The sequence below is a fragment of the Lycium barbarum genome, chromosome 6 (assembly GCF_019175385.1).
Source record: "Lycium barbarum isolate Lr01 chromosome 6, ASM1917538v2, whole genome shotgun sequence".
Taxonomy (NCBI): domain Eukaryota; kingdom Viridiplantae; phylum Streptophyta; class Magnoliopsida; order Solanales; family Solanaceae; genus Lycium; species Lycium barbarum.
This window is the reverse complement of record NC_083342.1, coordinates 120,786,125-120,813,999: the sequence shown is the minus strand read 5'-3', so window position 1 is coordinate 120,813,999 and position 27,875 is coordinate 120,786,125. Positions and strand designations below refer to the sequence as shown.

General features: G+C 31.3%; 2 protein-coding genes and 1 long non-coding RNA gene across 4 annotated transcripts; 1 reads left to right on the top strand and 2 right to left on the bottom strand.

Moving 5' to 3' along the window:
• Positions 1–6,539: 6,539 nt before the first annotated feature.
• Positions 6,540–8,665, bottom strand: LOC132645976 (large ribosomal subunit protein eL22y). Its single transcript, XM_060363274.1, has 3 exons — positions 8,529–8,665; positions 8,189–8,453; positions 6,540–6,871 (listed from the first exon to the last, which is right to left on the bottom strand). Exons 2-3 carry the CDS (start codon positions 8,419–8,421, stop codon positions 6,727–6,729), a joined length of 378 nt encoding a protein of 125 aa, XP_060219257.1. The 5' UTR covers positions 8,422–8,453; positions 8,529–8,665; the 3' UTR covers positions 6,540–6,726.
• Positions 8,666–13,416: 4,751 nt separating this feature from the next.
• Positions 13,417–19,294, top strand: LOC132645975 (uncharacterized). Of its 2 annotated transcripts, XR_009584213.1 has the most exons (3): positions 13,613–13,832; positions 15,253–15,477; positions 18,609–19,294. It is a non-coding gene; the product is annotated as an uncharacterized LOC132645975 (long non-coding RNA). The 2 variants fall into 2 exon arrangements; XR_009584212.1 differs by having other exon boundaries at positions 13,417–15,477.
• A 2,712-nt stretch (positions 19,295–22,006) lies between these two features.
• LOC132645974 (uncharacterized) lies at positions 22,007–23,641 on the bottom strand. Its single transcript, XM_060363272.1, has 3 exons — positions 23,430–23,641; positions 22,521–22,611; positions 22,007–22,410 (listed from the first exon to the last, which is right to left on the bottom strand). The coding sequence occupies exons 1-3, from the start codon at positions 23,503–23,505 to the stop codon at positions 22,260–22,262; spliced, it is 318 nt and encodes a 105-aa protein (XP_060219255.1). The 5' UTR covers positions 23,506–23,641; the 3' UTR covers positions 22,007–22,259.
• Between the last annotated feature and the right edge of the window lie 4,234 nt (positions 23,642–27,875).

The following is a 27,875-nucleotide window of genomic DNA, read 5'->3' as shown; positions in this document are numbered from 1 at the left end:
TCAATTCAGTTCACTTCCGCCTAAATTTAGCTCATCTAAAGTTGCAGTGATTGGGCTATGTATTAAAAAAAAAATGATATGCTATATATAACAAAGAAGAAGAAAAGCCTTATTAGTTTTGTTTGATAATTAAATAAATTATAGGAAACTAAATTAAAAAACTAAAAATTCTAAGAGCTAAGCAGGTTGGATTATATATATATATATTAACCCATATTGATCGAGCTCATCTCAACTCAACTAACTTTTAAATAGGGTTGGGCAATAATTCACTTATTAATTCAGCTCATTTAAACTCGTTTACATATCTGCTAACTACGTAAAAAGTATTATAAGTCACAATAATTGAATAGTCACATATATACACATAATTGGAGCAGAAAGCGATGTATTCAATTGAACTCAGAGAAATACGATCGTGAAATAACCAAGTTGGCAAGTCAGTGAGCTGTGACTGTGACGTACAGAAGGAAAATCCAGATTATAAGGGGAAACAAGCAAACTCTTAAATGCTGCTTACATTAGATTAAATGGGGATAATAGTACAGCAGAGCAGACGAGTCCAGCAAGGCTTTTGTTTCTTCCTTTAATGTTTTTCCACTCTAAGTTAAGTCGCTTTCTAATGAATTTACTGTGTGATTTTCCTCTTTTTACCCTCACCTGGAGCCTGTAATCCCACATGGAAATTTACCTTTTGGAGTTACCGTCTAAAATTGGAATTGAAACCGACTTGTTGTGCTGAAATTGTTTCTTTCTTTAGTCGTCCGTGTCTCTGTGATCCATTCAATTTATTACAGACAAGCGTGGATTAGTCCAGTCTTTGATAAATTGGACAATTTAGTAATTATTGCGTGATGAAACGATGTGTAGACAAAGTTAGGAGCCGTTTAAACATGATTTGAAATCATGAGATGAAATCATATTTGGACATACAATTAGATTTCTTAAATTGTATTTTTTTTATAGACATAAAATTCCATAAGTTGTGAAAACTATCAAAACTTTTCCAATTATTATACAATCTTACTAAATGAGCAAGTCATAGTTCGTAATAAAATTAGTACACTACTAGAAGGCCTTTCTAAAAAATATAACATCAATTGATCAAACTTTAATTCAATAAAAAGGAAAATTTAACATGAATAGTAATGTAACTACTCTTTAATAATGTAATTCTCCCACATGGTACGAACATAAATAACGGTTGTTGGAAGTTAATGAGGTTGGTAAATGGTTGGTGGGAGTAATTGTTAAAAATATCTATCGACTTATGAATTTTTTTTTTACAAAATATAAACTTATAGATCAAGTTTTACATTTAAAAATTTTTGAAATCATGTCTTTTTGAACGATTTGGGATTTCATCTCATGAGATAAAATCGCATGTCCAAACGCCTACTTATACATTTTGGAAAGCCACTCTTTCAAGAACCTAAAGCACCTAAATTATATATGAATCCGTCAATAAGAACATTAAAAGAAATTGTAGCTATGATAAAAACTTCAAATATTTTAAGTTAATTTTGTTGCAGGAAATAGAAAATGCATAAAATTAACTCACTAGGAGCAAATTGTCCATTTTAGGTTACAAAATAATTTTGTTACATTAAAGTTGAAAGACTGGATGTGTAGTATAGCCTAAACTTTCTCAGAATTGGTTCCATGTGCCCACATTAATGTGACAATATAGCTTATGAGCATAGCAACACCAATCGTATCACGGGAGAGGTGAATATGAAAATAGTGATAACATCTCGTAACATAAAGATACTTTTTTTTAATATATAGATATATTTATAGTTTGAGCTACATACATCCGCTGCTTATATGTTGAATGATGAATTTTAACTCTAATGGGCACCATTGCCCTATAAATGATATTGATAATGTAATGAAATCCTTGCAGTTGCAGATATCTCATTCAATACACAAATTACAGAGCATTACAGATTCCTGCTATGTAGAAATTTCGTAGTACTAACATGAGTTTTACCTACATAAAATTTTCATTTAATTTACACACAACTAAAATGCAGTGACTGAAATTTGTTGGAATTCTTTATTTTCACGGAGATGACATCATAAAACGCATCTATAGTAGTTACACTTTCTTTTACCTTCATGCACTCCTGTTTAATAGTGAAATTCCTATTTTTCCCATTCAAAAACAAGCAGCAGATGTGAAGCATGGATTTAGCTTTACCTTGACAAGCTTAACAGCGGGTTCCAATTTCCACGCTGAGAATAAAAACGAAGGAATCTCTGTCAACTCTGAGGAGGCCTGACTAGCTCAAAATTGGTGCAACTGAGAGATTACTAGCAGTGTAACCAATGCAAGCAAGGTTGAAGCTGACTAGCCGCCGTCTCAATTTATGTGATGTAGTTTGACTGGGCACGGAGTTTAAGAAATAAAGGAAAACTTTTGAATCTTGTAGTTTAAAATAAGTTAAAGATATTTGTGTGGTTATAAATTATCTCGTTAAGCGTAAAAAGTAAAATTTAAAGTTAAATTGTTACCAAATATGAAAATGTGTCATTCTTTTTTAGACTGACTAAAAAGAAAAATGTGTCATATGAATTGGAACAAAGGGTACTATTTTATTTCTAGGACCAGATTTATACAAGCGCAGTATCTCTGATGAATATTTTATCACTCAAATGAGAACTTCCACGCAAAAAAAAAAAATAATAATAATAATTATTGCAAATGACTTTACCTTACACAAGTTGAAGTTTGAAATTCTTTTGGCACGTATATCTTGCATGTGTGAAGATTTCACTTTCCATTGTATACCTTGTGAGAGAGAGAAACACGAAATTGCTGCAAACCAGGTGCGGCATAGCAGATGGAATGCGACCCATGCCTGGAAAATAGGGCGAGATGCTATCGAAAATGCCAATGTTAATAAGTAATGGAGATTGGAGAGTCACCACCTTAGACAAATATCAGAAGTTCAATAATTGGTGACACTCTTATCTGATAATACATGTGTTTCCTTGTCAATGCTCAACTGAATACATGTTTTCTCCAATTAAAAATTAGTGCGCATAGATATTTACATAAGAGCTTTAGGAATATTACAACTATATTAGAAGCACCGGTTGGTGATTCTTTTTCGTCGGCCGTTGTGAACCCCTAAAAAAAAACAAATTGGGTAAATAAGCCCATAAAAAATTGTAAAAAAAATTGTGAGCCCCATATATATTAAACAACAATTAATATTAAAAAAATTTGTGGGTCCATATTAAACACCATCCAGTATTAAAAAAAAAAAAAAAAAAGTGGAACCCACCACATCTAAACTCACGGAAAAAAAAAGTGGACCCCATATTAACAAAATCAAGCAATATTGAAAAAAAAGTGAATCTCATATTTAAAAAACAAACAATGTTTAAAAAAAAATGTGGGCCCATATTAAACACCATGCGTATTCGTAGCAAACACTAATACAATAAAGTTTTAAATACGGAGAACAAACTACAATGTTATATTAATCGTATTTTGAACATAGTATCCCATATTGACAAAATAAAGCAATATATAAAAAAAATAAAAAAAAATGCAGACTTTGTATTCTTAGCAAACACTAATATAATAAAGTTTTAGATACGGAGCACAAATTACAATGTTATATCAATCGTGTTTTGAAAAAAAAAATTTGGGCCCCATATTAAACAGGCCCATAAAAAAAATTGTAAAAAAAAAATGTGGGCCCCATATATATTAAACAACAACTAATATTGAAAAAAATTGTGGACCCCATATTAAACACCATTCGGTATTAAAAAAAGAAAAAAGAAAAAAAGTGGAACCCACCACATCCAAACTCACGGGAAAAAAAAAGTGGACCCCATATTAACAAAATCAAGCAATATTGAAAAAAAAAAAAAGTGAATCCCATATTTAAAAAACAAACAATGTTAAAAAAAATGTGGGCCCCATATTAAACACCATGCGTATTCGTAGCAAACACTAATATAATAAAGTTTTAAATACGGAATACAAACTACAATGTTATATTAATCGTGTTTTGAACATAGTATCTCATATTGACAAAATCAAGCAATATATATATAAAAAAAAAAATGCAGACTTTGAATTCTTAGCAAACACTAATATAATAAAGTTTTAGATACGGAGCACAAATTACAATGTTATATCAATCGTGTTTTGAACATAGTATATATAAAAAAAAAAAAAAATTGGGCCCCATATTAAACAGGCCCATAAAAAAAATTATAAAAAAAATTGTGGACCCCATATATATTAAACAACAACTAATATTTAAAAAAATGTGGGCCCCATATTAAACATCATTCGGTATTAAAAAAAGAAAAAAGAAAAAAAGTGGAACCCACCACATCTAAACTCACGGGGAAAAAAAAGTGAACCCTATATTAACAAAATCAAGTAATATTAAAAAAAAGTGAATCCCATATTAAAAAAACAAACAATGTTAAAAAAAAATTGTGGGCCCCATATTAAACATCGTGTGTATTCGTAGCAAACACTAATATAATAAAGTTTTAAATACGGAGCACAAACTACAATGTTATATTAATTGTGTTTTGAACATAGTATCTCATATTGACAAAATCAAGCAATATATATAAAAAAAAAATGAATCCATCATTGTGGGCTCCATATTAAACAATATCCAGTATTAAAAAAAAAAAGTGGAACCCGCCACATCCAAATTCACGGAAAAAAAAAAGTGGACCCCATATTAACAAAATCAAGCAATATTGAAAAAAAAAGTGAATCCCATATTTAAAAAACAAACAATGTTAAAAAAAATGTGGGCCCCATATTAAACACCATGCGTATTCGTAGAAAACACTAATATAATAAAGTTTTAAATACGGAGCACAAACTACAATGTTATATTAATCGTGTTTTGAACATAGTATCCCATATTGACAAACTCAAGCAATATATATATAAAAAAAAATGAATCCATATTAAAAAAATAAACAATGTCAAAAAAAAAAGTGGAGACTTTGTATTCTTAGCAAACACTAATATAATAAAGTTTTAGATACGGAACACAAATTACAATGTTATATCAATCGTGTTTTAAACATAGTATATATATATAAAAATAATAAAAAAATATAAAAAAAAAATTAGGCTCCATATTAAACAGGCCCATTAAAAAAATTGTAAAAAAAATATTGTGGACCCCATATATATTAAACAACAACTAATATTAAAAAAATGTGGGCTCCATTTTAAACATCATCCAGTATTAAAAAAAATAAAAAATAAAGTGGAACTCATCACATCCAAACTAATGGGAAAAAAAAAAGTGAACCCCATATTAACAAAATCAAGCAATATTAAAAAAAATAAAAAATTGTGAGCCCCATATTAAACACCGTGCGTATTCGTAGCAAGCACTAATATAATAAATTTTTAAATACGGAGCACAAACTACAATGTTATATTAATCGTGTTTTGAACATAGCATCCCATATTGACAAAATCAAGTTGTTATGTTCACTAAAATAAATATACTTAAAATATTTATATTTTAAAATAAGATAGAATTTAATGCAAAAGACAACATGACAAGTAAAATGAGCTAAACCGAAAATATTACCAAAAATTAAAAAATACTATTTCTTCGTTTAAATAGAAAATCAATTTCTACTTTGTTTCGTTTTAAACATGTAAAATTAATTTAATAATTTGAATTAGAATTATCCAAATCAAAATTTGATAAAAAATAATAAGTATTTTTTAACACCTTTAAATTAATCGAATTAAAATTGAAAGTATGCTTAAATATTGCTATTGTTTATCTCAAAGAGAGAAAAATAGTTTCCTTTTAAACAAGTCTTCTCTTTTAAAAAATATTAATAAATTTACCGATTTTGTATTCGTAGCAAACATTAATATAATAAAATTTTAGATACGAAACACAAAATACAATGTTATATTAATCATGTTTTAAACATAATATATACTCTCTCTATATATATAAATATATATAATCACTATTCAAAGGTAGCTACATACATACATAGATGAGCCCGTACTCATAGGCCGTCTAATCTACTCCTAAGTGGCTAACATTAGCAACGGTCGAACAGAGTTGAGAATAAACAAAGTAGGCGTTTCGCTTGATTAGATTAAAATTCTAAAAAAGAAACATTTGAAGTTGAAGTTAGAAGCTATTCAACCCATTCACCGTAAACACCTGTCACAAGGAAAAGTTGTAATGAAAAAAAAGATGACAGGAAATCAACGTGTTCTAAACTTCCTACTAATTATTGTTTGGCCAAAAATACTTACAATTTTAAACTTTCCAAGCTTCCATTCTGTTTTAACTACTATTATGTTATACCTTTTTGTTAGCCGAAAGAAATCATACCAGCATTGCATCTAGAGTGGGCTACAAAAAGCTTTTAAAGCATCCCAAAAAAGCCCTTACCTAACAATTATTTGGGACCTTCAAACAAGCTGATGTCACAGCAAAAGCTTAGAAAACAATGGGTGTAGATTGATCATAGCATACCCCTAAAACATCACAATATAGAAGAAATAAACCAACTACAAGATGGCTAATCGCATTTTCTCAATTTAGCAGGGCAAAAGTGCAAGATTTGATTTCACTGACAAAATTGTAAATAAAGTCTCACAAGGCCAACAAGTTCAGATAATGGAAGAAGCTACAAACTAAAACTTCAACAAAATTAATAAGATTGACCAATTCCAGCGTCTCAATCTTCCTCCTCAGCCTCATTCTCAGCAATGTTGAAGTACCTCAACTCATAAACATTCCTTTCCTTGTTTGAGGAAATGACTCTGAGCCAATCACGGACATTGTTCTTCTTTAGATACTTCTTAGTCAGGTATTTCAAATACCTAGTCATCAAACAAGCAAAATCACTACAAAGAACACAATGGTTGTAAATACATGCAGCATCCAGCAAAATACGGCAAGTCACAGCAGTTCAGATATCCAAATTACAGTGAAAATAAGTTCATAGGAAGTACTCAGATAAAGAAAGTTATTAGTCATTGTGGAGACCCCTTGTACAGCAAAAATAAGTATTAGCTGAATAATTAGGTAGAATTTGGATTAACCAAGTGTGTTTACCATTAAACTGAAACAGAAATAAAGAGAACTTTGTTTCAGTCCAATAAAATTCAATTCATTAAAATGAAGCTAATATTCAAAGAGGACGTTATCTAAAAAGCAATGCAAGATAATAGGAAGGCAAATTGAATTTCAAAGCAAGTTTCTAAATAAATGAATCAAACAAAGATGCTCCTTTGCACCTCACTGTTGTGAAATAACATTACCCCCAATTTTGGGGGTATTAAGAACAACTTCAGGTTATCTATTCAACCCTACACTATAAACTTGGGTAATTTCTCAAGTTCAAAGACCAGAATTTCAAATTTAGAGGGTGTTTGGATTGGCTTTTTAAAAGTTGCTTATGGGCTAAAAGCCATGAGTTGGAAATACCCAACTTTTGTCTTTTGGCTTATTTTTGTACTTTTTTAGCCTAAAAGTAAGTGCTTCAAAGCACTTTTTATCTTTTCCAAACATCACAAAAACTAGAAAAGAACTTAAAAGCCAATAACCACTTAAACTAAGCCAATCCAAACACCCTTTTAAGCATCAATTCACCCCTATTTTATTAGCCAACAATATACTATCTAGTCATATGATACAACACTACTTCCTTCAGTCAGCCTTTCTAAGCTCTTTCGTCCAAGTCCTTTATTTTGTTTCGGAAGATCCATCCAACATGCTTCTATTGAGGTAATTTCATATGTTATTACCCCCATTTGGTCAATGCCTTCATTATGTTCTGTCCTTTCACTCATTGTGAATGAAATTCAATCATTTCCATATGATTTCTATTCACATTGCCATGTCTATTTATTATGTCCTACCTCATTAAACATTGATTGTTCAATACTTAATTTGTTCAGTAAACAACGTTACAATACTATCGTTCATCTGACTTCACTTTTGAATCGCAACACCAAAAAATATAACAAACACAACCTACCCTCTCTCTACAGCATTCAAACATTAATTGTTCAAGACTTAATTTGTTAAGTAAACAAGGTTATAAATACTATCCATTTATCTGAAATCAGTTTCGAATCGCAACAAATACAACCAATCCTCTCTACAACATTCAAACAGTAACAGTTAAAATTTACCTCTTAGAGAAGGTGCTCTCGGAGGTGACGGTAATTTTGGTTTTGTCACGAGTGACAGTAACGGCATCACCAAGTGCTCCAGCCTTCCCACCAACCTTGATGCGCTCCTGAAGAAACTTCTCCAATGAAGCGATTTCCATGATCTTATCTTCAACAGGCTTTGCACAATCAATAACGAAGGTTGCTCCCTTCTTCTTTCCACCCTTGGTGGCTCCACTGCTTCCTTTACTCATCTTTGATTACAGAAAACAAAAAAAGATCTGCCCTGCATTTCCATGAAGCGCACATAAGTAACATACATCGAAGAATAAATTTGAGAAGAGAGGATTGGAGAACTGACCTGAGAAGCTGCTGCGGCGATTTGAGAAGAGAAAATGGTTAGGGTTCTGAGTGTGGGTTTTATATATTAGGACTGCTGAGATTTGTTGATTGGCGCTGCGGTCCATCAATCTTTGGGCTTTGTTATGAATCCACTCGCCTAGGCCCATTATTAAATCCAGGCTGCTTGTGATCATTATTTAACACTATACTTTGGAGGAAACGAAAAAAAGGATTTTGAAATTTTCTTCCCGTGATTAGAATGAGTGAACTTTACTTACTTACTGTTAGAATTGGTGCAAAAATATCCTCTATCCACCTTTGAGCCCCCAAATACTTCTGTCATCCACTTTTGAGCTCCCAAATACTCCTGTCATCCACCTATGGGGTCTAATATACCCTTATTTTCTAACAGCCCCATGTTGACACCCAATTTTGTCCATCCTTTCGTCCAATTTACATCGTTAAGCTTTTATTTTATTAGATTATTAATTATATTTTTTTTATCACAACTTGTAGTCAAATTTCTTGATGATCTCTATTACTATTATTACTTTTATTATTATTATTATTATTATTATTAATAATAATAATAATAATAATAATAATCTTGAACTTGGACGGATTTTTTGAATAGATTCGGGTCCAAACTTCTGTCATTTTGTTCTTGGCATATTAGATGAAAAGAGGAAAGTTTCGATTTCACAATTAAGGAGGATATTAAGCTATGATTTTTATGATTACTAGTAAGAAATTAAGGTGAATGAATTAAGGAAAGAAAGTGGAATTGAAAAGAGAAGAGAAGAGAAAATCAAACTAGAATAAATGAAAGAATATAAAAGGCACAAAGAAAGGGATTTTGTAGCCGGGGAATTTCGACGAGAATCGGGGAATGTTTGATTTTAAGGAAATTTAGAGATAACGGGGTCTTAGAAATTTTGAGTAAATAACAATGAGTTATGGGTATTTGGTTTTGGGGGTAACCTGATGCCTTTGGGAATTTTTAGTTGGAAAGGGCTGGGTAGAAACTTTAGGAAATGGGTGGAAAAAATTTATTTGGTTTATTTGGGGAATATAGTAATTTCAAATAGATTTTCTCGATTTTCATAATGATAATAAAAGTAGATGGAAGTAATAGTAATAGTAATAGTAATGCTAATAATAATAGTAATAATAATAATAATAGTAATAATAGTAATACTAATAATAATAATAGTAATAATAGTAATACTAATAATAATAATAATAATAGTAATAATAGTAATACTAATAATAATAATAGTAATAATAGTAATACTAATAATAATAATAATAATAATAATAATAGTAATAACAATAATAATAATAATAATAATAATAATAATAATAATAATAATAATAATAATAATAATAGTAATAGAGATCATCAAGAAATTTAACTATAGGTTGTGATAAAAAAAAATATTAAAATAGAAGCTTAACGATGTAAATTGGAAGGATGGACAAAATTGGGCATCAACATGGGACTGTTAGAAATAGGGGTATTTGGGAGCTCAAAGGTGAATGACAAGGGTATTTGGGGGCTCAAAGGTAGATGGAGGGTATTTTTGCACCAATTCTAATAGTTAGAGGGTATTTTAGGCCCTTTTCCGATATATATATATATTACTACTATATAGAGACCCATGCTTCGTCGTCCGTTAAGCATTAAAAAAAAAAAGTGTGGTCCTCATATTAAACACCAACTAATATTTAAAAAAAAGTGGAACCCACCATCTCCAAACTCACGGGGAAAAAAAAAGTAGACCCCATATTAACAAAATCAAGCAATATAAAAGAAAAAGTGAATCCCATATTAAAAAGCCAAACAATGTCAAAAAACAAAAAATGCAGACTTTGTATTCGTAGCAAACACTAATATAATAAAGATTTAGATACGGAGCACAAACTACAATGTTATATTAATCGTGTTTTGAACATAGTATCCCATATTGACAAAATCAAGCAATATAAAAAAAAAAGGGAATCCCATATTAAAAAAACAAACAATGTCAAAAAAAAAAAAGTGCAGACTTTGTATTCGTAGCAAACACTAATATAATAAAGTTTTAGATACGGAGCACAAATTACAATGTTATATTAATCGTGTTTTGAACATAGTATATGTATATATATTATATGCACAAAAATAGTACAAACTAATAATGTCAAAAAAAAAGTGCACCCCATATAGGGTGTACCTCATACTAAACAACATCAAGCAATATAAAAAAAATAAAAAAAAAGTGGAACCCACCATCTCCAAACTCACGGTAAAAAAAAAGTGGACCCCATATTAACAAAATCAAGCAATATATATATATATATATATATAAAAAAAAGTAAACCCCGTATTAAAAAAAAAATAATGTCAAAAAAAAAGTGCAGACTTTGTATTCGTAGTAAACACTAATATAATAAAGTTTTAGATACGGAGTACAAACTACAATGTTATATTAATCGTGTTTTGAACATAGTGTGTGTGTATATATATATATATATATATATGCATAAAAATAGTGCAAATTAATAATGTCAAAAAAAAAGTGCACTCCATATTAAAAAATCAAACAATATTCATGTAATTTCCAAAGTATCTCATTAAGTCAATAATGATGGATTCATTGCCAGTGGAAGCAAATGAAATTGTTTTTCTTCAAAAGGTTAAGTAGTCAAACCATACGATTTTTTTTTTATATTAGCCTAATATCTAATCTAGATATTAAACTGTTGTATTTGCTATTCCGCCATTTCATTTATTTGTTATGTTTACTAAAATAAATATACTAAAATATTTATATTTTAAAATAAGATAGAATTTAATTACTTTTTTATTTTTATTCTTACTCTAATAAATGTGAAAAGAGATTAATGTCGTAAAAAAAAATATCAAATGGAGATCAAATAATGATAAGATAAATTAGTCAAATTATAATTCTAATCGACGTTTTCTTAAAAAATCATGCAAAAGACAACATGACAAGTAAAATGAGCTAAACCGAGAATATTTACCAAAAATTTAAAAATAGTATTTCTTCGTTTAAATAGAAAATCAATTTCTACTTTGTTTCGTTTTAAACATGTAAAATTAATTTAATAATTTGAATTAGAATTATCCAAATCAAAATTTAATAAAAAATAATAAGTATTTTACACCTTTAAATTAATCGAATTAAAATTGAAAGTATCAACTGATGCTTAAATATTGCTATTGTTTTATCTCAAAGAGAGGAAGATAGTTTCCTTTTAAACAAGTTTTCTCTTTTAAAAAATATGAATAAATTTGTCGATTTTGTATTCGTAGCAAACATAAATATAATAAAATTTTAGATACGGAGCACAAACTACAATGTTATATTAATCGTGTTTTGAACATAATATACTCTCTCTCTCTCTCTCTCTCTCTCTCTCTCTCTATATATATATATATATATATATATATATATATATATATATATATATATATATAATCACTATTCAAAGACAACTGTATACACATAGATAGATGCACTATAATCTAACGTGTTGAGCCCGTGCGCAGCACGGGCATAGGCCGCCTAGTGTATATATATATATGAGGGACAACCAAAGGATATTTGTGATTCTCACAATTTTTTTAATAAAATATCAAAAATTTCAATTAATTACTTCTAGGTCTTTATCTTATTTTTAAGGTCAAAATACTTTTTATTTTTATGGTTTACTTCTCAAAAGTTGTTGAACTTTCTACCTTATTTATCCTTTTTTTTTGTTTTCTATTCGGTGTCCGATATCAGCATAAGAGCTCGACTAATCTGAATTCACATCGCGTAGGGCCCAAAAAGGGGAACCACTCCATACCAAGTATTTTTTCATACACAGGCTTGAACTCGAGACCCTGGTTAAGGGGGGGGGGGGGCAGCCCCATCCACCGCATTTTAATTTTCAATGTTACTTTCTTATGTTGATCTTATCTATTAAGCTTAAAAATAGTCATATCTTCGCTAGATATTTTGCTTCTTGTTGCTCTCTTGTTTTCTCCTTTTTTGTTTGTTGTTTATTATAAACTTTTATATGTAAGCATTTCTTTTACTTTATATTTGTAATATGAAATTTGAGAATTTATGAAAATTCTTTTACTTGCATGTAGACATTTCTTTTACTTTATATTTATACTTTAATGCTCACAATGGAGACCGTGTTTACAAAGGTTTGTACTAAAATGATTTTCGAATAGTTTTAAAAATTATTAAATTATGCCATATAGTGGTGAAAATAAAAACAATGTTATTAGTCAAGATTGGGTTATCTTTAAATCTCTTATTTGGTTAACTAAAATTAGTCTTTTAAATTTAAAGCAGGGTGGAGTTAGAGTGTCAGCTACGGGGTTGATCAGATTCGGTAGCGATTTGGTTCAAATTCTATATTTTTTTTAAAAGTTCATTAAATATGTATAGATTATTAATTTAAAACTAAATAATTTAAAAAATTAGGATCCAAAACTCATAAACTTCAAATTCTGACTCTAAATCTGTTTAAAGTAGACAATATCATCAAAAAGAAAGTTAAGATATTAAGCGAGTGAAATGAAAGTTTTTCTTCTATATATTAAGATTATACTTATTTGAAATGTGATTATATTTCTTTAATAAAATATTTCTCTTTATATCTTGAGTTTGGGCTCGGAATTAGCACGGGCCTCACGAAACAAGTAGTTATACATACATACCTACATCTCTTCTCTACTATTATAGAAATGGAAGATGAGCAGGGGCAATTTTGGGATTTTGAAAATTTCAAGGGCAAATTGGGGAGTCTAATGCTTCAATAGTTTAACAAATTTGGTCTCATCTAGAGCCCGTTTGGATGGGCTTATGTGTATAAGGTGCAAACAGCTTATAAGCTAAAAAAAAATAAGTTGGGTAATCTAATTTTTTTTTTTTTGGTTTATAAGCTGTTTTCAGCTTATAAGCTGCTTTAGATAAGCTAAGTCAAATGAGTCTAATTATTTTTATTGTGCTTATTTTAAGCACAAAATCACTTTAAGCTGGGCCAGACAAACAGTAAAAAAAAAAAAAAAAATTTGAAAACACCTTATAATCCAATCCAAACGGGCTCCCAGACTCTTCATCTTCTTCTTCCTGATAGCCTAATCCAAAATTGCTTCTCTTTCTCACTTTCCCTGCTTCTCCGATCAGTTTCTTTGTGCCCTAGAGGAAAATGATATTCTTCTTCTCCGGCCTTTTTTCCTTCTTCTCAACCATGGAAAGCCATTTTTTAGACGCAACGTAATGGCAATTCTAATTCGTTAGCTCAATCGACCAGTTGTGTAAGTTCATCTCTTTCGTCCCTTATTAGTTCATTTATTCTAACATTATATTTCCTACATAAAAGGTACCCCTATATCTTGGACTGGAAATTGATACCCATTTAGTTGAATTGGGCTTTCTTTGAATTTATCACTCATTTGTTTACTTGGAAGTTCAAATTGTTTTCACAATAGTCACCAGCTTTACACCCCGTCATTAAAGAAAAAGAATACTGAACTGAGAAAAACATCATTTCTTTTTTTAGAGTATTCTGCTATCTTAATTTTCTGTGAAAGATAGTAAACTGAGAAAGTCTCTTAATGCAAACAGTGGAGAAGATTTATCAAGGGAACTCTGCCTATTAATTTATCCATAAAAATGCCTGTGAAAGTGGAATTAGGAGTAAAATCTGTAATGTAGATATGGTAATTAGTTGGTCGTTTAAAGAATCGTAATTGAGAATATGGTTGTAAATTGGACAATTTTAGGCTCCCTTTGATAGAAAGACCAATATTTATTCCATTCCTTCTCTTATTTATTATCGGTCCTTTTTAGTAGACTTAATTATTGGCAGAGGTGGATCCATGATTTAAACTATGTGGGTTCAATCTTAAGATTTATTTAGTATAGAATGTGGTTCTCCGGGGTTTTAGAAACTAAATTTGCGGTATGATTGATACGATTCAGAGACAGAAAAAGACTTATACATCAATAGAGGTAAATAGGGTGCAATATTCTGGAAGTTCATGAAAGCAAACGAAAGACATAATCATTCTGCCCGACATAATTTCCTTTTCGAATGATTTTTGCTTGACATAAATTGGCAGCTTATTCAAGGCAAGGTATGGTCTTTTGATTAAGTTCACAGTAGAATGCTCATACGTGGTACATGTAATTACCTTAACTTTATGTGGTCCGATGAGTTTTAGGGCTCTTGAATCTAAAATTTCTTTGCGGTGGAAAAACCTTTTGTTGCTCATGTGATATTGTGTATGGGCAGTATGTTCAAGAGCTCATAACCTTTCGTTGGAAAACCTTTTGTTGCTCATAACTAAGAAAAATTACACAAAAAGCAGTACGTTCATTTCATGGTATTCTTGCGTCCACACATAGAAAAAGAAAATTGTGCTATCTTCTTATTAACCTATGTGATGAACGGATGATGAATGAGAGTAATAATCAGGAAGCTTTATGTAGTGTCTTAGCTAAAAAATTGTTGGTCAGTGTGTTTACCTTCTTTAATCATGTTGATAATTGATTTATTTTACTTGAATTTTAGTGCACATGTTAGCTTATACCAACCAAAAAAATATTATGTTTAACTTTGCAATTCAATTCTAAAAGCTCCTCATATAACAAGGGGTATTTTGGTACTTTCACTTCAATGGCAACGCTTTCAAATTTACTATGCAATTGACAAACACGTGTTCCCTCATACAGGCAACAGCCCTTTTTGACGAATGAGAATGCTATTTATTCAATTGTTGAAAATTACAGTTTTTTTACACTTATGGAGTGTTCAATTTGATTCAATTTGAAGGAGAAGAAAAGAATCAGAAATGAAAGTAAAGCGAATTGATGGGAAATTAGAAAAGACTGATTCCAGTTCCGAGTTGGTGGATCAATCTGGTGATGAAATTTCACATTTAGCTATCGATATTGAAGGTAATGTTTGTTCTAATCGTAAATTTCTGGGTTTTTTTCCTTCGAGTTTCTGGTTTATTTGCTTTTTTCCCCTAAGATATTGATTTTCTTATTTATTAAGTCAAAATTGCCTTTTGACTTTTATGTGTTTTGGTTTGGGAATTTGGAAAAAATTACATTTCTTTCTGTTTGCTTTGTAGTTTGTTGGCATTGCTTTCCTTATTGGATTGACAGTGTTAATAGAAAAAATGAAAAAGCAACAACAACAAGCTCAGTATAATCCCACCATGTGGGGTCTGGGGGGTAGAGTGTACGCAGACCCAACCCCTACCTTGAAAGGTAGGGCGGCTGTTTCTGAAAGACCCTCGGCTCAAGAGAGGAAAACAAGACAAAAGGTCAGATAGGACCAAGCATATCGAAAACAATATGAAAACAAGACAAAAGGTCAAATGAAAAAGCAAGTAGAAGAAACAATTAACTATTGAAACTCATCACTTCAATAAATCAGTTGTGCCAACTAGGGAACATTGAAACTTGTGAGGACTGAGGTCCATGGTTCGTAGTTAGTATTGACAATCCATACACAGAATACTCCATTGGTCAAATTGTATGATTTCCATCTTTAATCTGTCAATTCGTCCTCTATGAAATTTCTGTGACTTTGGCTGCTATCTTAATTTTCTGCGAAAGACAGTTTACGGAGAAAGAGTCTGATTTAGTAATGGGAGTTGGGTGTACGAACGCTGCTCTTATGTATGGTACACAAAGATGCAAAAATTGTACTGTAGAGGGTACAAACATTGCTCTAACGATTGTACGCAAAGGAGTGAGAATTGTATTCTCGATATTGTAATTCTTTAAGGATTACTATGCAACTTTCTTCATCCCAAAGCGACAAGTGTATTTTTCCCTGCCACGTGTTTAAGACTTTATCTGTGTGCACTTTCAGTTCTATTTGTCAAGTTCCACCCTCTTCTTTATCGTGTTTAAGGCTCTTCTTTATTAAATTAGAGTTGTATCGTCTGAGTTTCTATAGGTTATGGGACTTTGTTCTGTTTAAATATATCTAAACATGGTAATGTTTATTTTTTTGAAAAGATGAAATGGCTATTGATATACTATTTACTCTTTTGGTACTATATGAATGTTCCTTTGAGTGTATTTAACTATTCTTTGTGTTTCTAGAGTTGATTTTTTTAAGCATTTGGTCTACCTGTATGCCACCATAAAAACAAATGATGTGCGTTTACTTGAAATAGTCAAAAGTTTACGTGCAGGGTGGGGCCAGCCCGTGTCGAGATATTTGGAATGTTCGAATATATTGATAAAATGGAATTCTTTAAAATAAAGAATGACTTGGCATTTTGTTCCCAAACTAACATTTCTATGTAGTCATGGAAAGATAGTAAGTTGATGATTCTAACATTTAAACCACTCCTACTGGAATTCATAATCTTTGTCATTATGTATTCTTCCAGAAAAGTTTTCTATGTAAATTTTTTTAAAGAAGTGTGTGATGTAATAGGAACAGAGCTGCTTAATTTGAAGGAAAAGATGCTGCTGTGTATTTGATATGCCCTCATCAAAAAGAAAATTTAAGTATTTCCAAGGAAGGAGACACTCATTTGAACCATGTGTTGTGTTATTTGTCATACCTAGGAGAAACCTGACAATCTTACTACTCCAAGAAGTTCCTGATAAATTTGCGTAGGCATATGATATATATGGATCTGACGTAAAGCACTGTTGCATTGTCTCCATTTTCGGTGTCTTTTCCTTATCTGGAGGAGATATGAATGCTCTTCGTGAAGTTCGGGAAGTGCTTACCATGGTAAAGAAGAAGAATCCACATATATATGACTAAAGTACTGCAGAAATGCCCCAATAAGGCATTCTATTGACTGCTTTGATTCAGATGCCACATCAGTGCAATCCTCAATTTTATTGCTATATCTATAAAGTTATTTTGGCAAAAGTAGATGTTAGAGAAACCTAGACATGAGTTGTTCATAATGTTCATTGTTGCACCACGTATTTAGAATTTTTAGTCATTGTAGTACAAGTTTGAAGAGCACCATGGCAGTAGATTGCTAGAGAAATTTTTTTGTAGTGAATTGCGTTGCTACAAAACTTAAGCATGGTGAAAATCGGAATAACTAAAAGTATCTTTAAGAAGGTGGGAGGGACAGTTAAATAGAAAATAAGTCAAGCAGATGGAAGACGAGTACTTGAAACTTGGATTGATGAGTATTTGATTGAAGCTATAAAATCTTTAGGGTACCCTTTAGAGAGTTCTGAAAGTTCTAGGGATGAAAATTCAGTCAAAAAGTTTAATACTTTGTTGTATTTAGCATTTCAACATCCCAAGTGTAGGAGGATTAATGCAAAACATCTGGACTAGGGCATTCAAGATTGGTTTTTTAGGCAGCAGATTCTTGAATCGACTCTATGTGAGCTTTTCTTGCAGAGTTAATCTGAGGAGTCTTCTAGTCAAATGAGGGAAAGGGTGTATGCATTGATTGGGAAAATGTATCTGCCTAAGCGGATTTAAACGCCAGCTTGCAGAATTTGATTTTCCCATGATGATATGGGTAAGTTGAAGGATTAGATAGCAAACCGCATGTTAAGTAAGTTAATTTCTTGATTCTTTGCTTGGCATTTGATTGTGGCTACTCTATTTTAGTTGGAGACATAGGCCGAAAAAGCTCTCTTAGTGAACACTATGATGTATAATTGTATTCGGTTAGTTTTAATTCGTCGGTTCGTGTAGTTGCACATTTTTTAGGTGGAACTGTAATCTTATTTGTTTAATTTTATTTCATCATTTCATGCTCTTAAAAAATTTGTTAGAGAAGATATTGAGGATGTTGAAAAAGCTTTGGGAAGCATAGGGAAAAGCATTGTTTCCAAGAAAGTGAAAAAAACTTTACTTACATACTACTGTGGTATTGAAAAGCTCGACCTTTTTGTTGGATCTTCAGTTTCTTCGAATGTTTACAGCAGACGGTTTGCAACCTTGGTTGTGGAAGTGTATATTTTATTCATATGTCCATAGTCGAATAAATTACTATTTATTTGTGATTTGTTTGGCCAGTGATGATAATTTCCTTCAAGTTTGATGTTTATGCCTTTTGAGCTTATTTTTACTGCAGATGTAATTGGTTGTCAAGTAGAAGTATTCTAGGTCGTGGCCCATCTAAGCAGTTTCCCCGCAGCTGTGACATGCAGAAGTGTACTCGGTGGTGCCTCTATCTAAGCGGTTTCCCCCGCAGCTATATTACAGTATCGAGAATCTAATCCAGTGAAAGTACTACCAATGGCGTTCAGGTGGACTAGGTTTTCAGTCTATGAAAGCTTGATTTTGGTTGGTGAAGGATGTGTTAACTGTTCCAAGGCAGCATTTGTGAAATGCTCACTCTGTTGGAAGGGGAATGTGATGATTCAATTGAAGCATGACATGTCTACGTATGCATATCCGCTATTTTTCTTCCATGTGCTAAATCATATCAAAATGTTAATTTGAAGGAATGAAATTCTATAGCCTGCATTTGACATGTAGATTCATGTTGGGTCTCTGCGTGCAATTGTGCTATATCATATCAAAATTGTTGAGTTTCAACGAATAGAGTTCTAGAGCCTGGCATTGGACGTGTAGATCTTCTGTACGCACGGGCAACGATATCTAGTATACATATACATAAGAGACTAGAAGCACACACCTGTTCGTCAACATGTGTGCTTCATCATAGGCCCGTTTAACTTTTTCATTCACAGAGTGACTTATTTGGCTACATTGTTAGCCACGTGATTATATATAACTGTGAAAACTTGCTTGTGATTTTGGGGTCCAATTTTCTCATGCTCATCTTGTACTTAATTTACTGGCCAATTTATTTAATTTTCCTATAACAGTTTGTTTAAGTTAACTTGTATAGTTAGAGAATTAGATTAAGAATCTTCCATGATATCTTTATTAATTATAAAAAGTTAATAATTATCAATTCAAAAAAAAAATTATCCATCAATTTCGATATTTTCGCCCCTGTTTGGGCGCGTGCACAACACTGGATTTTATAACTAGTCAAATTACAAGAGAAGTGTAGATTAGAAAGGGTAAATTGGGGATAACAAAAGAGTGGTAGAAAGAGTAATTGGTATAATTTATATATTTATTAATATATTAAAATAGTTGTTAGTAAAAGTAAAAATAATAGAAGTAAGTGGAATATTGTAAATCATAAGCGATGTTAGTTTTAAGTTTTAACTTTTATGAAGCCAAAATAGAGAGAAATTTTAAGATTCTCTCTTTTTATTTAATAAAATTTAAACCTTTTCTGAGAATAGATAATGGGTAGGGGTTGAGGTTGAGGTGGGCGAACTTTTTGTTCCATTAATAACAAAAAATGTTTTAAAAAAAAAAAAAAAAAAAGAGTTAAAAATCTTGTAGCTTAAGCGTGTCAAGAACATTGTCCTTAAAAATCTTCATTGGTGCAGGCAAACTCTCCAAAATTTAGTGGAGTAGATAATCAAATAACGCTAAACCATTTCTGAGCTATCAAACCAAAAACCCGATATCAATAAACCAGTAACATTTTTCTGGATTGATTTATCAGTTTTACCAGCAATATGCACAGCCCTAATTGACTACAATGCATGCTATTCTCATTTTCTAACAATCCATAATTGACAACAATACATTGAATTTTGTATTTTCTGCACTATAAATTAGATTTAAATAAAATAAAATTTAACTTTCAGAATAATTGATGAAGTTTTTGAACCTTTATGAACCAATAATTCTTATTATAAGTTAAGTGTCTTATCTATTATATTATACCCCTAAAACTTTGTTATTTATTGCGATTTTTGCGAATAGATCATGTGAGTGTCAGGTTGTGCTCTATGAACGACCTTACTTCACACTAATATAAGTTTATTCATCAAGTGTATTTTATATCTCAATATACCATTTGATTCATAAAAATATAAATTGGCAAGAGTTTAACTTAACCTCGTCTTTTCATATAGTATTATACACACCATACGGGGGACATAATTCAATAATGCAGGATAGATCAATCAAGATTTGTTATAACTCATATGAAAGTAGTATATAGGATCACCAATCACATGAGTGATTACCATTGTCGATGTCTTCGAAATGACAAAAGTCACATATTTTTTTTGGTCAATAAACGATATTTCATATTAATAATACTAGTTAGCATAGTCAGTGCCAGTTGCAACATTCGTGCTACACCATGGAGCGTCATAGTTTACAAGTTTCACAAAAGTATTACAACCCGGAATAAAGCGTTTACAAGTAGTTCCTAAAATGTCTGCCCAAAATACTTCATTTGCAAACATTCAAGGAACTATCAAAAACTTTTGAGTTGCCAAAAACGTCATCCTTCATTCCTTGCTTTGTTAAGGCATATGCCACTCTATTCTGCTCCCGGTATATGTGTTGTGTCAGCGGCTTCCTTAGCTTCATTAGACAAAAGTCACATATCTCTCCACGGTTTCACTTATTAATTTTCTTCCCAAATGTTTAGTCAGAGGATCAACAAAATTCAGCTATGATTTCATATAAGTTAAATTAATTTCATCTATAGGCAGTTGCTTTATGACCCTGTATCTCAAAAATATGTATCTATTTTTTTATACGTTTTTTATATTGGAGGATTTATTCTCCCGCTACAACTATTGTTGATTGGACAATTTCAATATACAAATATAAATGATGTGAGTTTTATTCCAATTTGAACACCTTTCATAAACACTCTGCATTATTACAAGCTTAACTCCAAAGCTACAGAAATCCGATCAATCTTGTACGGAGGGTATTATGATCAAAGTCAAAGGATTTTTACTAATTGTACATTTTTATGTCACAAAAATGGCCATTTTGGAGTACAATGAGTAAAATAGTAACACACATTTTCTTTGGAATATATATAAAACTTTGATTTGAGAAAATATTATCGTTATCGCTCAGTCTCATTCTTAATAACAATTCAATAGTCAAGAAGTGACAATCTGAACTGAAGTATTATAATTTTGAAGCTCTCTAGTTAGGTCTTTCCTACTCTCCTTTTTTTTTTTTTTGTTTTTCTTAACATGTTATTTTCTTTAACATGAAAGAGAGTATTAAATTGTGCACTCCCGCAAAATTTCGTTGTTTTCCATCTCCACTGACCACTCTTTGGAAATTGCTCTCTCAGGAAGAGTTTTAAGGACCTTGTACTGGTTTTTTACCACAATACCAGTGTTGGTGGAAATATCCCTTTCTAAATTGTCACATTTGACTATTTGAGTCCGAAACTCATAGGTTTCAATGACTCGAGAATGTATTGTGCTTGCATTGATTTTTTTTTAAAAAAAAATATTAAAATGAAATTAATTATTTTCTTCTCATTTTGATGTCTGTAACTCTCACCTCTCATTCATGCTCTTTTGTTTTCCCGTACTTTTCTCAAGAAAGATTTTCGATTATTTTCTAACTTCCTTAAGACCCAAATTTCAAATGAATCAGAAGGATAGAAGAGTATCACTTTACAACTTTCACGATAAGATTTTATTGCCATACAAAATTACAACCAGTAATAATCTTGTCCATTCACTCAAAATGGAAAGAGAAATAAGAAAACTGCTCTATGTTTTGGTATTATCTTAAACACTTCGATTACAAAAGACACGTTAACCCAACTAGCATATAACTAGTGTTACCACGAAGAATTTTACATAAAATAGAACGGCGTGCATAATGCTTTTGTTCCTTAACCGCCTACTGTATGATGAAGTCATATACGTAGGTTTATTTCTTCTGTGCAATACGAATTCATGTCGATAAACCTGGGATAGCGTTCAGTATTTTTGCTGGCTTTATGGTCATAGTACTCAACTGCCGCAGCACCAGCTAACGCGGCAAGTGTAAGTGCTTGTGCATGCAACCTAAATCACACATCAACCCAAAAAAAAAAAAAAAAAAAGATGTTAGCAAGAAATCAGTAAATCATAGTCATTTTTCATCAAATAGGTGGTAATTGGGAATGAATAGGTACCTGGCATGGATGAGCCTGACACTGGTTTTCATGTTGGGTTTTGACCAATTGTAAGCCACTGATCCCGTTATTCCACTTAGCCACAGAGATCCTGGGAACAAGAATTGATTCAAATCAGTTACGATAAATCGGACGATGGGGAGGAAGTAAGCGCCCAAATTATTTAATTTAAATAGAATAAAGCACGATATGAATTTAACATATTAAAAATTGCAGCAAAGATATCAAAATTCCTAAATCAAAAAGAACAATACAATGTACTCCAAAAAGTGACTGAATTATCTGGATATCATAACAACCTTCTCTAATAATATCCAACCAATGGAATACTTATAAGAATATCTAAAAAGTAATATATCCTGGAGCATATAGGATAAACAATTCAAGCATAAACAGAATACTCTAGTGTTTAATGAGCACCAATCGAGATATAAGATGTGTATGAAACAAATGTTCGTAAACTTAGGACCCGTTTGGCCATAAGAATTATTCACTTTTTTTGGATTTTTTTTTTCACTTTTTTCAAAAATTAGTGTTTGGCCATGAAAATTTCAGATACAAGTTGTATTTGGAATTTTGAAAACAAGAAAAACTTCAAGTTTTTTACGACCAAAACAAATACTACATTTCAACAAAAAATATTATTTACAAAAACTATGGCCAAATACAATTCCAACTTCAAAATTTCAAAAAACGAGATTTTTTTTTTTTTTTTGATTTCTATGGCCAAACACCTACTAAATCATTAGTTCACTATTACTTTATCTCCACATTTTTATTTCTAAGACCGACTAACCCCAAAACGATAATAATTTTGTCCTTTCACAACAAGAAATTCAAATTAACAACAAATATGAAAATTTGGGAGGAATTTATAAACAATGAAGAGTTAATTTTATGGGAAATTACCGACGGCGCGAAGCTTGTTCTCGGAGACCCACTCCCTTGCAGATTCAAAGGTAGATTTTTGGTTAGATCCCTCCATCTTTTAGATTAAAAAAAAAAAAAAAAAAGGATGGAGAATCTAAGGTTTGAACAAGGAATGTGTAAAAGAGAGGGGGGCCAAAAACAACAGAGTAACAGACAAATGACAAAAAGGTTCCCTGATAATCAAATTAGTTAGGGGGCATGTTTATTTATATTTGCGGTTACGAGAGATGGATGGAGAAAGAAAAGGCGAAATTTGCCACCAAAGAAGCATATTTTTCACCGCGTGGTAGAAAGGCGGTCCGCATATTTTCAGCGTGTGCAAAAAGAGACCCTTTTTCAATACGCCACCACGACTTATTTTTTCATTTTTTTCATTTTTTTCTGTCTAAAAAAGTGGTCTTGCTTTCTATATTCAATAAGTTGAATCAAAAAATATATTCATGGAATACAAATATCTTAGTATTTGACAAGTTTGTATTCACGAGATTTAAAAAAATATTTTAATATATTATACACATCTTTAATTTAAAATCACAAAATTCAAAAGTCTCTCTTAACTTTTAAGCTCTATGCCTAGTTAAATTAAAATATTTAAATTGAAACGGAGTAATTAATAACCAACAAAAACAAATCTATTTTCTTAATCTACTTTTTTTTTTCTTAGATTGAAAATTTACTCTCTCTCTCTCTTTTTTTTTTTTTTTTTTTTTTTTTTTGCTTTTTGTGCTTGAAAATAAAGAAGAATGGCTGACACTCACATATGGTCTCTCAGTGGCAAATATCTTTAGGCTATTCTACATTTTTTTTCTGGAAGTAGTAGAGAAGCTTTAATTCTTTTATCAACCCTATATTTAGATCATCTCTGTAGACATTAAAATTTTCTGGGACTCTACAAGATGGGTCAATATCTGTTAGGGTTTCTTGGAGGCTACTCTACCCTAAACTTTAGCTTACCCTATATAAGGAGGCACATATTCACTTGAAAATGCATCTCAGATATCCCATAAACTCATGGGTATTCAAGAAGAGGTCAATATGTGGCCGGATATTTCTTGACAACCAAATACTTCAAGAAGATCCACAATATACTTTCATGGATATCAAATACATCCCAAGAAAGTCCACATATCCAAATCCAAATCATCCTACGTTCTAGAAATAAGCTACTAACAACCCTTGAATTACGGAGAAATATTAGGAGAGAAGAATCAAGAGAGTAAACAGATCTTGTACCCGCAATATTCATCAATAAAATCTCTGTTTCAACATATTTTGTTTGTGGTTGTAATTTATTTCCGCATATTAAAATTTGTTGCAAACAATCTCATATATGCTTTAATTTAGTTAACACAAATAAAAAAAAAAAAAAAAACTTTGTTTGGCGGTTTTGTTAGGGTTGATGGACTTGTAAAAATTATAATGCATTTGTTGCTATCGTGAAAATGGCTCAGCTAAATTAAATGTGATATGCTAAGTATTAAAGTTGAACTAGCCTAAGACACCTGATAAACTATGGAGCTTTACGGATAGGATGTTATTTTTAATTTAGTGATTGACTAATTTAATGATACACAAACCATGCGCAACTATAAATTGGGTTATGGTCCCCTAATCAACCATAGGGTTCTTTTCTAATATCCGTTGTTGAAAAGAATGAGCCGCTTTTTCTAAAATTCTTACAATAATCGTAGACTAAATAATTTCATCAGCTCTCGTGAATTCAAGTACACTCAATCTACACGTAGACAATAAAATTCGCGTCGAGAAAATAATAATCAAGACAGGAAAATATCGCAACAATTTTTGTATTTGATTTCAGAATATGAGTGTTACAATCTCTATGATTCCTCTGATTCGTCTTTTCAACAATAAATTCAAAGGTTTTTGAGCTTGATCTTGAACTTGATGGATTTGATTTTGACTTGGACTTGAATTCAAGGGCTTTTGAGCTTGGTCTTAAATCTTCGTCTAGATCTTTAGAACTTCTAGAGAAATACTTGAGTGCTTGAATGCTTTTAGCTTGTAGAGAAATCTGCGGCGTTTGATCCACGAGTTCTCCCTGGCTTCTTGTTAGAATTTCTATCTCTTTTCTGAATTATGAGACCCCTATTTATAATTGTAGGATGGAGAAGTTGTGATAAGGACAGACTTCTTTCGACCAATCAGAATTAAGCTGACATGCCGATATTTGATTGGCCGGAACATGCGCATCTTCATTGACCTTTGATTTGACTAGGCATGCTGCATCATTTTGACACATGACATGATCCTATTGGCTCTTTCGTTTGACTTGGCGTGCCACGTCATTTGACATGTGGCACCAAGCTGGGCCTCTTGGAAAAGACATCATCTTGGGCTTAACAAAATAGACTCGTCATTTATAGCCCAGTTAAATGGGCTAGCCCAATGCATTTGGACCTTTTTAATTAAATCCATATTTATTGGACTTAAACAATTAATCCAATTACATTAGCCCATAATTTATTTGGATTAATATATCTTGAATTTAATATAATCCAAAATTATTGTACGGATTTGAATTTAATAAAATTTACACCACTACACTATACATTTGATAAATTGACATGATAGATCTTGGGAAAGATAATAAATTCATCTTAAAGTTTGTCCTAACGTGTTTCTTATAACAAAATTGATGGCAAGTGGAGGACATAAGTCACCGGAATTTGACATTCCAGATACAACCACAATGTACGGGCCGTACATGGTGCTCGTACAAATCCCGATGCAACAAATAGTATAAATACGTGGGTTCAGTTTTTAATCCCATTTTACATACTCTCAAGCTCTAGCATGAAGGTTCTTTCCTCCCATCAATCCAATACACCAAGGTAAGCCTATTCTAAATCTTTCAAGTGAATTCTAACATATATCCATTTCATTGTTCCTAAATCTAGGGTTTCGAAGAAAACTCATCTCAAGGATTCAAGATTAAAGTTTTTGGATTTCTTCATGAAGTTCAGACCTTTTCTACAGTTTTGGAGTGATTAAAGTATGTTGAGTTTCTATCCATGTGTGGGAATATCATTGCTCTTCGCTACGCCGCGTTCTGCCATGAAAATACAAAGTTTCACCAAAATTAGGGTTTCTAGTCAAGCTCATAATGACTCTAAGTACATGTACTATGATATATTGTGTTCATATTAATAATTCGTTATTGTGTTCTTAATATTTCATTTTTGGTTATTAGAAATTCGTCCCTAATCCATGAACACCATGCTTTGCATTCCATAGGTTCTTAAATGCAAGATATGAATTATTATGCTTATTCTCATGAAATTCTACATGCTTCCATGTTTTCATACAAGTTATACTGTATATCTATATTTATGTTATATTACACTTACGAATCATGTTTGCAATCATGTTTATGTAATTCATGGGCTTCTAAGCCAATCATAGCCACGTTCATGTTTTGGGAGTTGCATAGATTACCGAGAAGGTTTAATAACTGAAATTACGTATGCCAGCGCAAGATAAGGATCGCTCTACCTAGTTAGGACGATTCCTTTATGTTACTCATTGCGGGTTATTGGATCTATTCATGTCATGTTCATGTATTGTATCCCGGTAAAGTACAAGATGGCTTAGCTGATCAAGTAGAGATCAGACACTACGTGCTCATGTAGCGGTTACATATCGGTTATACTAAGGCTCTCCAACTTAAATTCTTTTATATATATAATATATATATATATATATATATATATATATATATATATATATATATATATATATTCATGGCAGGTGATGCTCATGCTCATGTTCAACTTACTGTTTCAGTTTCAATTCTTATTATTTCATGTGCCATGTTTATTTCATTCAATTGCTTTACATACCAGTAAAGGTGTTAACCGGTTTCAACCAGAACCGGACTGGTAACCGGTTAGTTAACCGGCCGGTTCCGGTTAAAAAACCGGAACCGCTTAACCAGTTCCGGTTAAAAAACCGGAACCGCTTAACCAGTTCCGGTTTACCGGTTTTAAACTCCAAACCGGAACCGGTCCGGTTTGGAGTGCTTAAAATCTTTTTTTTTTTGTATTATATATATATATATATATATATATATATTATAGTATTTATTTGTATATTGTAGGTATATTTACATATGTTATACAACTTTATAATTAAAGTTTAAATATTTACTGACTAACAGCCTAACAGCAAGTCAGCAATACAAAATAGTGTTTTTCGTATACATATATATGTATATATGTATAACTTAATATATATACTATATATATGTATATATATGTACTATATACTATATATACTTATATATAGGTATAACTTAATATATATACTATATATATGTATATATATGTACTATATACTATATATACTTATATATAGGTATAACTTAATATATATACTATATATACATATGTACTATATACTATATAT